General features: G+C 38.2%; 1 protein-coding gene across 1 annotated transcript; it reads left to right on the top strand.

Moving 5' to 3' along the window:
* The first annotated feature begins 4,353 nt into the window (after nt 1–4,353).
* LOC135347585 (uncharacterized) lies at nt 4,354–8,779 on the top strand. Its single transcript, XM_064545613.1, has one exon. The coding sequence runs from the start codon at nt 4,525–4,527 to the stop codon at nt 8,353–8,355; it is 3,831 nt and encodes a 1,276-aa protein (XP_064401683.1). The 5' UTR covers nt 4,354–4,524; the 3' UTR covers nt 8,356–8,779.
* The last annotated feature ends 5,273 nt before the right edge of the window (nt 8,780–14,052 follow it).

Below are 14,052 nucleotides of genomic sequence, written 5' to 3'. Positions count from 1 at the left end.
TACTTGTGGTTTCAGTTTGTACAATGACGCTAACAGTAGGCGTGTGTATAGCTTTGTACTATGGTTGCACCAAAGATCAAAGGCATCAGTTGTACTGGTACAAATACTACCGTTTAGTGGGTATATTTCGAGGGTATAAATGTTCATGATCAAGCATCTACCGCGAACATTTAATTACTATCGCATACATGCATGCAAACTGCTATTCAACGAAATTAAATCCGTGAAAACCTTTCTACCGGTCATTCCGCGAAAGTTTATACCTTTGAAACAAGTGTAACAGACTAGACTCTCTCTAGCTTGTTTGTGAGGGAACTATACACTCTATTGATAGTGAGTGAAGAAGTACCCTTAGATCTATATACACTTTAGCAGTGTTTCAACTCTAATTTGACTTTTCAAGCAACAAGAACACGAGTAATTCTAGTCCCACTTTCAATCGGCCCCACCAACAATAAATAATAAACCGATTCGTTTGCAAGTAATATACACCACTCGATGCCATAGTTTACAAAATACATCATTTTATAATATATCTGTACTCCTCTTTACAAAATTCCTGTGCTGTTTTACAGTATGTATATATAATTGTATACATCACTTCCAAATGCAAGCTCCTACTCATAATTAAGTCATTCGTTGTCGGTGAAGACGATTAATTGTGCTGCTACGTAGCTGATTATAGTACACTAATAAACCATGGTATTATACTTGTGGTAAATGAAAAACCTTTAAGCAATATTCTAGACTGACGTAATACATATAAAAATTATGCAGCATATCTCACTGATAAAACAATGTAATAGTTGATACCTCACACATATAAACTGTGCCGGTACGTACTGCTATATATGCAATTATTGCATGAGGTGGAGGCTGCAGTCAATGCATTTGCTATAATTATGTATAACTCTATAATAACAATCCCCTTCCAGAAAATATCACTCACTACTGAGCTGACAAGTAACGATCATAGATTTCCTCCACAACCGTTTGTGTATTATAGTCCTCGTCTCTAACTCTCCTCTTGTACCAGCGTGCCAGGAGGCAGTACAGGATGAATCCAAGCAGACTGATCCCTACTCTAATCCCATACATTGTAAGTGTGAGATTCAACGGAAGATTATAACTGATAATAAATGATGAAAACAACACAAGAATCGTACACCCTCCAAACAATCCTCTCATGTTGTATGGAGCTTGAGCACAAACAAACTCCAGCATGGTACTAAAAAGCAGTATTGTGAACAAACCTTTAGAAACTGAATGCAATATGTCAATGATGAAACAGACTGCCATTAAATCACTGTGATAGTAGTGTACTACTTCCAGAATTAGGAACACAATACTGAGAGCCGTTATGAAGAAAGAGATTATTCCAAGTCTTCTAAGGATGCTGAGAAGTCTATTTTGTATTACTGGGTAGATTACGAACTCATATAAGACAGTCCAAACCACACCACACCACCAAGAGTTGTAAGTGAATAAGGCCAGAAACATGGATGAATATAGGGTCCAATTAGGAAGATAAACCGTAACAGAAGTTGATGGATGAAAGAATGCAAGTGAGCACCCTAGTAACCATAGTGTTAAGCAGAGGGGCAACAAACGTAAGATGGTCTTTACATCTTCAACTTGCTCTGTAGTGAATGGTCCACCGTATCTCGACTTTCCCAAGTCCATTCTTGAAGGTACATCTTCCTCCCAGTATGTGAGAGCACTGCGATTTAGGGGAGCTTTGTGCTTGGCAGCAAACTTGAGAACATGGTAGATGGTTTTGAGGGACTGAGGTGACTTTGGCTCAATTATCAACAATTTTTTGGCAAAAATGAAGTCTGAAACTAAGACACAAGTCATACAAAAAGGTGGAACTAAACTGTATAGCTGGAAAATCCAAGTTGACAATGTTTTGTTTGAATAAAAGTGTATTGATAAAGTACTGATCCAAATACCAGCAAATATACTGAATATAAACCAGGAAATAAAGCTGGTGAAACTAGAAGATGAAGCATCAGGCATCTGGTCCAAACCGAGTTGTAGTAAAGTAACCAAGCATGCCACTGCAGATACTACAAACGTACCTACACCGATACAAAACAAGAAACTTTTAACGTATATGTAAGGCATAATACCAGGGACTATGGTGCAGGCACTACAACACAAACTTGTGAAAAACAAAAGCACAAAACTGCATTTCATAACTCTGTAGTTCCCAAGCTTAGCGTCGGCTAGCCATCCCGAGAAAACAGCTCCGAACATACCAAATATGGCTGGGATATCCCACAGAGAAACATGTTATGATCAACAGCATAATCCATACCAAAACAAGAAATGCTCCCTTTGAATAGAACCACCTCACTCTGTACTTGCACTTGCATCTTGATAAAAATGTGGCTTTCATCGTGAGATTAGATTGTAGAAAACTTCAAGATGCAAATTAAGGTACTATATAACTTATGATTGGATTATTATGAACGTAATGTAGACAAACTAGAAGTCTTCCATGTTAGTCCAAAACGCAATCAGTTTCAATTTACAACTACATTGTGGCTTCAGTATAAAACAACAACAACAATGTTTGTAGATATAAATTATACATACACATACAGCATAGTAAACAGTGTGGGCATATAGTGTCATTGCTAGATCGATAATTACACAGATCAAAACAACCATGCCAGAGCAATCAACAGTGTGGACATATAGTGTCATTGCTAGATCGATAAGTACACAGATCAAAACTAGTGTTCAAGCTGGCGCTGTGCTAATGCCTCTCGCCATGTTTTTGCTTTCGCTCAAAAGTATTAGAGTGTTATCTATAATGAATTTTATATTAAAGTTAGCTTATCTATATAAAGTCACTGAGAAGAAAAGACTTATTTACATGTTCTATTGTTGTTATTTATTGTATTATGTGGCTTACCAGGACCTCAAGAAAGAAGAAAATTGATTCTTCCAGGATCTGTAGTTCAGTGTATATAATATCTAAGAAGAAAAGACCTGTGTACATGCATATTGTTATCTATATTGTTATATGGTAGTGTTTTGTGGCTTGCCAGGCCCGCAAGACAAAGATGATTCTGCCAGGAGAATCTGGATCTGGATCTTGGATATCACACATGGGGAATGAGCGCGCATGCGCATTACATCCACAGGAATAATTAAAGGGTGTGTCCAAAGAGATCAAAATGGCTACTGCTAGCTAGCTGTTTTAACAGATATTTTCTGAGTATTGTAGCTAACAAAAAGCTAGCGCTTTAGTGCAAGGCTAACTCATATGTTGAATAGAAAGTTTGTGCGGACAGATGATGCTATGAAAGATTCTGAAGAGACTGCAACAGCCTTCAATGTGAGTCAAACTAGCCATAACTCGAGAAAGAAGCTTTAGTTTGCTAATCCACGAATCAAAATCCAAGAAAACGTGGCTAGAAGCCTATAGAAGCTGTTAGTTTTCGTCGCATTGCAACCGTTGAGCAGTTATAGCTGGAATACACACACACACACACAGACAGACAGACAGACAGACAGACAGACACACACACACACACACAGTCAGCTTTACCGTATCCCTCGTGCGGCTACGCCTCGAGGCATAACAACCATGCAAGAGCATAATCAACAGTGTGGGCATATAGTGTCATTGCTAGATCGATAAGTACACAGATCAAAACAACCATGCAAGAGCAATCAACAGTGTGGGCATATAGTGTCATTGCTAGATCGATAAGTACACAGATCAAAACAACCATGCAAGAGCATAATCAACAGTGTGGGCATATATATACGTAGTGTCATTGCTAGATCGATAAGTACACAGATAAAAAAAAACCATGCAAGAACATAATCAACAATGTGGGCATATAGTGTCATTGCTAGATCGATAAGTACACAGAGCAAAACAACCATGCAAGAGCATAATCAACAGTGTGGGCATATAGTGTCATTGCTAGATCGATAAGTACACAGATCAAAATCAACCATGCAAGAGCTATTATTATAATTATTGTCAACGGCGTATTCCACACCAGCTCAGGACAGGAAGGCTTCGAGTCCTTCGACAGCATTATTACATGCATATAGCACTATACCTGGTGTTATACCCTTGCTAGATCTAAGTTGTTAGTTCTCTGCAGCCAGAAGTAGAAAACAAATTTTATTTTTGATTTCAACAATATACACACCCAAACAACAGGCTGACAAAGAAAACTTCAGAAGGCATTAAGAAATAAGTTCTTTTGTTATTATATATATAGGGTGAAGCTCAAGTTAACAACAATGATTGTGACATTTCAGCTAGTTATTTTTTGCTGCATGACATGTATATAGCCCTTATTCGAATACGACTACTAGGTCTATCAGTTTGCTTTGGCTCTCTTTATGATTGATTAAGTAGTATAATGATGATTTTAACGTGATTACTAACAATTAATTTACCCCAAAACTTCTACTCCTATATCAATAATTATTGGGTTTCAATATCATAATAGTTGAGCAGTTCTAGACATACTAAGTTTGTCTGTGAAGATGAGTAACCAAAGACACTTCATGCTGCTTTTAGCAATAGCTATCATCATCCTACACCACATCGTATTTGGACAACATTCAAACTGTATTTGTTCTATAGAGACGAACGGTCATCAAAAAGAGTGTGATATTATTTTTGATACGGAGAAGATTGGAAATGACACAATAATTCGTTTCTGCTCAGGAGATATTGATATTTCCAAGCCAATTGTTTTGAGCAATCTCACCAATATCACATTTGTTGGCAAGAATAACACTACATTAAGGTGCAATGGGATCGAAGGTGGCCTAAAGTTTGTACACGTTACCGGCTTGACTATCAGAAGTTTAAAAATAGTTGGTTGTGGCTTGGTACATGACAGTACAACCGAGGACAAGTATATGAATAGCATGGTTCAACTGAGCAGCGCATTGTACATTATTAACTGTACTGACCTTTCTGTTAATGGACTTTATGTCTTCAACAATTCTGGAGTTGGTCTTGTTATGTATGACGTCAGTGGAGTTGTTGAGATATTAAATTCTGTTTTCGAGCACAATTCACAGCAGAACACAAAAATTGACGATATTTTCCGAGGCGGTGGACTTTACATTGAATTCACTGTCTGCGCAGCTGGTGTTTACTGCACAGATTTTAACAGCAAGCCTGAAAATATGAGAGCAAGGGGGAATCGTTATTTGCTGGCTAACTGCACATTTTCCAATAACAAAGCTCAGTTCTGGGGCTCAAAATACATGCAATACAAGAATAACTCACGACTAAATCACCAAGGGCTGGGCAGAGGTGGTGGACTGTCAATACAGCTAAGTGGGAAATCTAACTTCAATACATTTACAATTCGTGACTGTACATTCAGAGCTAACGAAGCAAATTGGGGAGGTGGTCTCTACATAGTCATACAAGACTCTAGCAGTCACAACATCATTAAGCTATTAAATCTTACGATTCAAGATAATACGTGTAAACATTTTGGAGGTGGTGGTGTGGACATAGGCTACAATACTGCTTTAATATCCAACAATACAGTGCATTTTGATCACTGTACATTTGAAAGAAACTGGGCAGTTTATGGGGGAGGGATTCGAGTCTACTCAATTCGAAGAGAAAAATCTGATTTGCTAAATGTCTTGGAGTTTTATCATTGTAATTGGACACAAAATGAAGCTAAATACGGATCAGCAATTGATATTGCTCCACATGTATGGGAGATTTTATCTAAAGGATTCTTACCAGTACCAGTGTTTCATAACTGTGAATTCAGATCAAATACAGTGAGTTTGGATTCTCAGAACTATACAGGTTATGAAAATGGAAGGGGTTCAATGATGCTTACAGATTTCAATGCAATATTTAGTGGTTTGATAATATTTGAAGGTAACTCAGGCTCTGCACTCTACCTTTCATCCAGTATCATTACAACAAGACCTGACACCATATGCGACTTTGTCGGAAATTACGGATTTGAAGGTGGTGCAATTGCATTTGTTGGATTATCAGCTTTGTTTGTGATGGAAAAAAACTCATTTACTTTCAATAAAAACACTGCTTTGAGAAGGGGTGGAGCTATCTATGAGTACAACATTGACAAACACAACTTTGTATCATCGAGAAGTTGTTTTATTCAATATCATGGATCTGTTGACTCAAAAAATTCGAATGTAACATTTGAATTTAAAGACAATTACGCTGAGATTGCCGAGGGCAATCAAACTGAATGTTACGCTGCTGGCCATGACATTTTCTCTCCTTCATTACAAACGTGTATTACTGCATGCAATCATCCAACTGAGGGATTCGAACGTACAACTCATCACTATGCACATACATTCACCTGTGTCGGTACATTCATTTTCCATGGTGCCGATATCAAATGTCATCTATCAACTTCAGGAGGACAATTTCAAATAAACAAAACGATGTTTCTTGGTGACAACCAGTACTTTCAAGTATACCCTGGACGTAAAACTAATTTGCCAATATCAGTAATAAATGATTACTACCAAACAATAGATGCAGTATACTACGCAACACTAAGTAAAAATACATCAAGTGTCAAACTCGGTCAACCGTACACGTATATATCCAATAGAAAGGTGCAACTAAATGGGCAACCTGGAAGTGATAGTGTGCTAAGACTACAAAAATTAGGATATCGCGAATTGAGGCTTAACATCAATATATCTCTCTTGGAATGCCCACCAGGGTATTTTTTGGATGAATCTACCGAAAACTGCGTTTGCAGTGCTTCAACTTTGGAAACGGCATTTCGACCCATACACCAGTGTGATTATAAACTTTTTCAAGCACATTTGCAAAAAGGATACTGGTTTGGGTTCAATAATAACACACGTAATTTTGAATATGGATACTGTCCTGGTGGCTATTGTAATCACTTTGATCAAAACTCAGTCTTACCTAAAACTAAAGAGATGCTTGACAAGGAGGTCTGTGGCATTTATCGAACTGGAAGGCTCTGTGGTGAATGTCGAGAGAATTATTCCGTTCATTATCATGGGATGAATCACAACTGTCAAAAAAATGAATCGTGTGATTACGGATGGCTTCTTTACATTATATCTGAGCTTTTCCCACTAACTGTTTTATTTGTCTTGACAACTGTACTAAACATTAGTTTCACATCTGGCGCAGTCAATGGATTTATTTTCTTTTCACAAGTGATTGATTCTATACCTGTCACTGGAAATTCATTCATCATATTTCCAAATCCAGTGTATCATACATACACCATAACCAGAATGATCTACAATGTGTTCAATTTAGATTTCTTCCTTCATGATAAGCTTTCATTTTGCCTATGGAGAGGAGCCACAACAATGGATATGCTTATGTTCAAGTTTACAACTGTTGTTTATGTACTTCTTTTGGTAATCATAACTGTTGGCCTGATAAACTACTGCAATATTCTGCAGAAATGCAGTTGTTTTCGTTACTCTACTATCAAGTCGTCCATTATACACGGTTTATCAGCAGTGCTCGTGATCGTGTTTTCCCGATGCTTCAAAGTTTGCAGTCAAATCCTTAACATCACCCATGTATACGGCCAGGGTAACATCTTCTATCAAACTGTTGTATTTCTTCAAGGTAACTTGACGCCATTTTCAGGGGATCATCTGAAGTATGCTATTTTTGCAGTTCTGTGCATGCTTATCATGTTTATTCCAATGCTGCTTCTACTAATATATCCATTTTGTTTCAAACTGTTGTCCATTTGTAAATGTGTTGATACAAATTCAATAGCTAAAATGTTTGTTCATGCACCGTACTCAAAACTGAAACCATTCTTGGATTCCTTTCAGAGCTGCTTTAAAGACAACTATCGAGTTTTCGCTGGTTTGTATTTCGTGTATCGAGTGCTAATTATCTGTACAACCCTTTTTCCAACATTGAGCCATCAATACTTAACACTGGACGTCTTACTTGTTTCGTTCCTACTCATCCACAGCATTGCACAGCCTTATCTCAAGCGATGGCACAATATTTTGGATTCACTGCTCCTTTTGTGTCTGATAATCATCAACCAAGTGACACGATTCAATTATGACAACAGTAAATTTCCTAATGGTGACGACTCCCAACTTCTTCCATATTCAACTACTTTGCTGGTTCTCATCATGAACTGTCCTATTGTGTACATGATAGCTTATATTCTTGTGAGACTTGTGTGCAAAGTGAGAGATGCTCTAAAGAAGACAAAACGACTTGATTTAGTTCAAGTCCAGGACTGGGATGACATGGAATTGTCAAACAGAGATCGAGATTCCGACTCAAATTCGGACGAAAATAGTGACTATCATGCATTTGGGAAATGAATCAGGAGCATACTGTATGGTATATCTATTCTCTATAATATTATTGGTACGTAAATCAGTTTACCTTATACATTGTGTATCTAGTGTGTGCATTATAGCTTGCAATTACGTAGTATATATACACCTCTTGATTGATCACACCATTATACTCATTACTTTGTTGTGACAAACACTAACACTTTTCATCATAAATAATTAAAATCGATAAAGTCACATTCTCTATACTTATTATTGGTGGACTTGAAGTCACGATTATAAGTTTCATGAACATACTGCAGCTTGGTTTGTGGAGTATAGTATACAATCATTAAAGGTCTTCACAGAAATGAGGCAATAAAAAGTGTTTTATTTTTTGTGTTGAACGGTTTGCTGTCAAAACATTTTTTTGTGCACTTACGGAGTTAGTTTGTGCTCAGGCCCCTTACAACATACGAATATTATTATGAGTTTAAGCAAAGGCCTATAAAAGAGAAAGGGCATGCAACAGCTAGCTAAAGTGGGCGGTGGAAAACTACATGCCTATTTAGATTTTGTGTACAGTATACATATAGTATATCCAGTCTGTGGCTTTAGTTTTTGCTCGCTAATAGTCAGTTGCATGCCCTCTTATCCTTAATTTATATACACCCTTGGTTTAAGTTATGTTACCTCTATACATAATTTTATGCTGTTGTTTTGACAGTGCATGGTGCAATTCCCTCAGAATTCTAAATATTGTGTTCGGAATCAAGGCTGCTATGAGTCTGCTTGGATTCATCCTCTACCTTGCTAGTACATGTACAAGAGGAGAGTTATAGAGATGTACAATGCACACTGAGATCGAGGTGCAAGAGGTCTATGATATCCATGGGTACTATAATTAAATAAGCATGCAGGCAGGCTATTGCACAGTGAAAGCTAACCTACACTGTATTTTACTTTTGATGCAGAGTAAACAACTAACGTCTCACATAATCATGTTGTAGTTTGTATATAAGCAACAAGCAGATAAACGTAATTATTCATTTGAAAACCAATATTTTATAAGCTTAACTCACTCAACCAAATAGCTCGGGCTGATCACAACCTCATCAGAGCCACCACCATGCAGTAGATCTTCAGCGCATCCTCCCCACACAAGAGGAGAGCATTACCAAAATCTTTGCTGTTGAATACAGAAATTGGGTAATACAGTGTGAAGCAGAAATAGTTAAAGTTGTGATTAAATGCATGGCCGGATGACTGTATGGGTATGGTATAGGGTACAATAACATTAATAGTATGACACACTGTCTATATAATTATAGTACCTGGTGCATCTGTATAGTGAAAGTTGGATACCTGGTCCATTTCAGAAACAATCCATCGGCCGGAGTCTTTTGATAAGTTTTGTGTTCCAGAAGTATGGAGTAGACTCTCGCTAATCTGGCTCTCTGAATCAATATACCGGCCATTTCATTTGGCACGGATTACTAGATAGATCAATACTGCACAAGACTCACCTTTAAATAATTATTAATCAGTTATTGAAATACTGTATAGCAGGAAATTTTCGCGATTTGGCTCGAGAGCCCTCAGCAGAAATTTTCGTGGGTTCTAATATTCGCATTTCAATGCCAGGAAACCACCCACCAATACTTTGCATGTGAAAATACCGGTGCGTGGTAGTTTATCCCGGTTTTAATTTTCGAGTTATACTGTTCTGCCCTCGAAAATCGCGAAATTTTGCACCCCACGAAAATTTCCTGCTACATGGTATATAAACTAGTCGTGCAAAGCCATACTCAAAAATAGGGTCTAGTCAATTCATCGCACAAAGCTGTGTTGACCGCACCACAAATAAAACACGTGATTTTGGCTAGGTGTGCTCTAAAGTATTTAGTGCTGTCACGTGATCTCTAGCCTCGTGTACGTATACAGCCTGCCATACATTGACCTGTTAAACCAGTTTTGTACCTGGCGAATCCATTTCATTCACCGTCTCAATTTGTTTGTATTGTTATTTTTCCTTACTTAAGCACATACTTCCTCTAAATGATAATTATACAAAAATGGCTTCCCAGGCTCTCTCGTGTATTACAAGAGATCCTGCCCAAAAATTTTATTCTCAATAAACCATTCAATCGGTAGTAGCGACGGGCGGTGTGTACAACACACTTAAAGTGTGCATCAACAACTTCAGGCACAATTAGAATTAAGTTAGTCACATGACTACTTTTATGATTGGCTAGAGATCACGTGGTCAGCACTAATTACAGCATATAAACAATAACATGCCTATAATTATAGCAACAGGTGTACAGAACAACGAATCTTCGTTAAAAGAGAGCGAAGCGAGGTATTAAAAGGGAGAAATTTGGCATACCAATTAGTTCAGTCATAATAATGTATTCTACCTCTTCTTATACTTTAATAGCTTGTGTAGAAACCTCAGATCCATACAAAAATATACACAGAACAAACGACATTCACATCTTTTGAATTTCCCTTCAGTGTCTGTCCATTTGCCCTAGAGCCTTATAGCCTTGATTGCAACACCCTTTATTATGCAAACTTTTCACAGTATTCATTGCTTTGTTGCAATATCCATTGACATATTTATAACAGGAGCCCATAAATAAGAGAAGGAGCGGCTAACTTCAACGTATACTCGGGGATCACGTTTCGTAATTGCCGATGAAACCGCACTTTCTTGTATGGAAGCGACTCTAAGTGCTTGCAAACCGCAGCCCTGTATTGTGTATAACATGCACGTGTAGGGATTCAATCATTATTTTGGTGACTCTGCATAAATGATATGGAAATGTGGTCATAGCCCTTATGAAACGTGATTCCCATAGTCAGCCACTCCTTCTTTTATTCATGGGCTCCTGATACTGAAATTTTTACAACACTATAATTTAGATACTAGTTGTAGAACATGTTACAGAACACCTCACATCCAGCTCTATTTCTAAAATAAATCTATAGTAGTTTGTTTGAATGTGAAAGGTATACTATACATGCACATGTACATATGTACAACACACATGCACTCTATTTTGCATGTTCCAGAAACAGAAACCTAACGCTGAGCTGACAAGTATCGATCATACACCTCTTCCACAACAGTTTGTGTACAGTAGTCCTCATCTCTAACTCTTTTCTTGTACCAGCGAGCCAAGGCACAGTATAGAATGAATCCAAACAGGCTGATGGCTACTCTAACCCCATACATTGTTAATTTTATGTTTGATGGGAAATAACGGCCAATAAAAACAGATGAAATCAACACCAACACCATACACCCTCCAAACAATCCTCTCATGTTATATGGAGCTTGAGCACAAACTAATTCCACCATAGTACTAGCAAGCAACATTGTGAGAAAACCTTTAGAAATTGAATGTAATATGTCAATGACAGAATCGACCGCCACTAAATCACTGTGATAGTAGAGGACTACTTCCAGAATTAGGAACACAATACTGAGAGTTGTTATGACGAGAGAAATGATTCCGATTCTCCTAATAATGCTGGGAAGACTGTTTTGTATCACTGGGTAAATCACAAACTCGTATAAGACAGTCCAAACCATACCACACCACCAAGAGTTGTATGTGAACATGGACAGAAGTCTGGAAGTACATGTGGTCCAGCCTGTTGGAGCGACTGTCACAAAACTTGGGGGATGGAAGATTGCAAGTGAGCCCCCTAGTAGCCATAGCGTTAAGCAGAGGGGAAATAAACGTAAGATAGTCTTCACATCTTCAACTTGCTCTGTAGTGAATGGTCCACCGTACCTCGACTTTCCCAGGTCCATTCTTGACGGTATGTTTTCTTCCCAGTATGTGAGAGCACTCCGATTGAGGGGAGCTTTGTGCTTAGCTGCAAATTTGAGAACTCGGTAGATAGTTTTGAGAGACTGAGGAGATTTTGGTTCAATGAGCAACCACTGTTTTGCAACGATGAAGTCTAAAACTAAAACAGCAGTTGTACAAAGAGGTGGAACCAAGCTGTAAAGTTGAATAAACCAAAACGGTTTAATTGAACAGAACTTTATTGCCAAAAGTGGAAACTTGCTGATCCAAATACCAGTGTAGATACTGAATACAAACCAAGCAATAAAACTTGTGATACTAGAAGATGAAGCATCAGGCATCTGATCCAAACCTAGTTGCAGTGAAGTAACCAAGCACGCTACTACAGCCATTGCAGAAACACTCCCACATACGCAGTACAACACACTCACCACGTATGTATAATGCATAATACCAGGAACTATGGTGTAGGTACTAAAACACAAACTTATAAAAAACAGCAGTACACAGCAGTATTTCATCACCTTGTAGTTGCCCAGCTTAGCGTCGGCTAGCCATCCTGAGAAAACAGCTCCCAACAAACCAAACACAAGTGGGATAGCAGGTAGCCACTTTGGTAAGATGAAGTTGAAGTTGTCTTTCCGTATTTGGTCTCCATACATTTTAATTGTATTTAGCACGGAGATGCTTGCTACAGTAAGCAGCCTAACCCATACCAGAACAAGAAAGGCTCCCTTGGAATAAAACCATCTCACTCTGTACCTGCATTTACACCTCATTCTTTCTGCTCTCATCATGAGACTTGTAGAAAGCTAAGAGACTGCGAGGACTATGGTACACAACTGAGTTTTGTGAAAGCTAAGTGTGGATGAACAACTATCAGTATAGCAAGGTCTACTATGCCTCGTTGTTTTATGACACAAATATATGGAGTCCTTATATAGACAGTATGTATACCATTTTCAGTATATTTACTATGTGGTTTCAAAGTTTATACAACACAAAGGTATACCATAGTGTAAACGAGTATCTCATTTCTTCGCGCGATGCGCGTCTATTTGAGGTTAATATCACCTGTTTTTCTAATAGATGCGCTCCCTCAAATATTCGTAGCAAGCGAGAAATCAGGCTTCGTGTTACTAAGAAAGTGTTGTGTCAAAAATAAAACGCCAGGCCGGGAACAGCAGCTTTGTTGCTAGTCAGGGGTGGCTCTATCGATTCATGGAAAGGCACAAGATCAGTTTGCTGAGAAAAACCACGGTTTCCCAACGTTTACCGAAGGACTTAAAATTTGTCCCAAAGATAGTCCACTACATCATCAAAATTAGGCAACTCAGGTTGAAGCGTTGAAATTGTGTCTAATGTCAAAGAACCAAAGCTGGACTTACAGTTGTCTGAAGACAATGATGGTGACAATGGTTTTGACTGACTCCATGACTCTATGCAGCTATATATTTATCTCACTAATTATGCCTCGGTGCGCATGCGCAAGTGAGGTATACGGTAGTGTTTTTGTGTGTCTGTGTAGACCGCCCAAGGATCAATGAAGTGCAAGTAAGAGTTTCTACAGGCTACTAGTCATGTTTTCTTGGATTTTAATTCGTGAATTTGCAAAATAATGCTTCGTTCTCGAGTTATGCCTACTTGGAATGCCATTGCAGTTTTTTTAGAAGAGTGCGTAGCAAAACTTGTTCACCGAGTGTTGCTACACTACTTAGTAGTTAGCTCTGCACTAGAACGCTAGATATCGGTAGCTGCAAGAGTGAGAAGAGAGCTACAAAGCTCTGCTGATGCGGCCATTAATTTTAGACTTGAACTTTTGGCATCGATCATTTTAACAACAATTATGGTCGGTCATTACCCACTCTTTGAGTTTCCCTGTGATTCTGCCTGCGCAGCAAAATTATGTTCATCATGA

Source organism: Halichondria panicea, chromosome 14, assembly GCF_963675165.1.
Source record: "Halichondria panicea chromosome 14, odHalPani1.1, whole genome shotgun sequence".
In the NCBI taxonomy this organism is placed as follows: domain Eukaryota; kingdom Metazoa; phylum Porifera; class Demospongiae; order Suberitida; family Halichondriidae; genus Halichondria; species Halichondria panicea.
Note: the sequence above shows the minus strand (reverse complement) of the source record. Positions and strands in the feature narration are given on the sequence as shown.

Coding starts and splice junctions, on each gene's coding strand:
- LOC135347585 (XM_064545613.1), top strand. CDS start 4,525: ATGAGTAACCAAAGACACTTCATGCTGCTTTTAGCAATAGCTATCATC.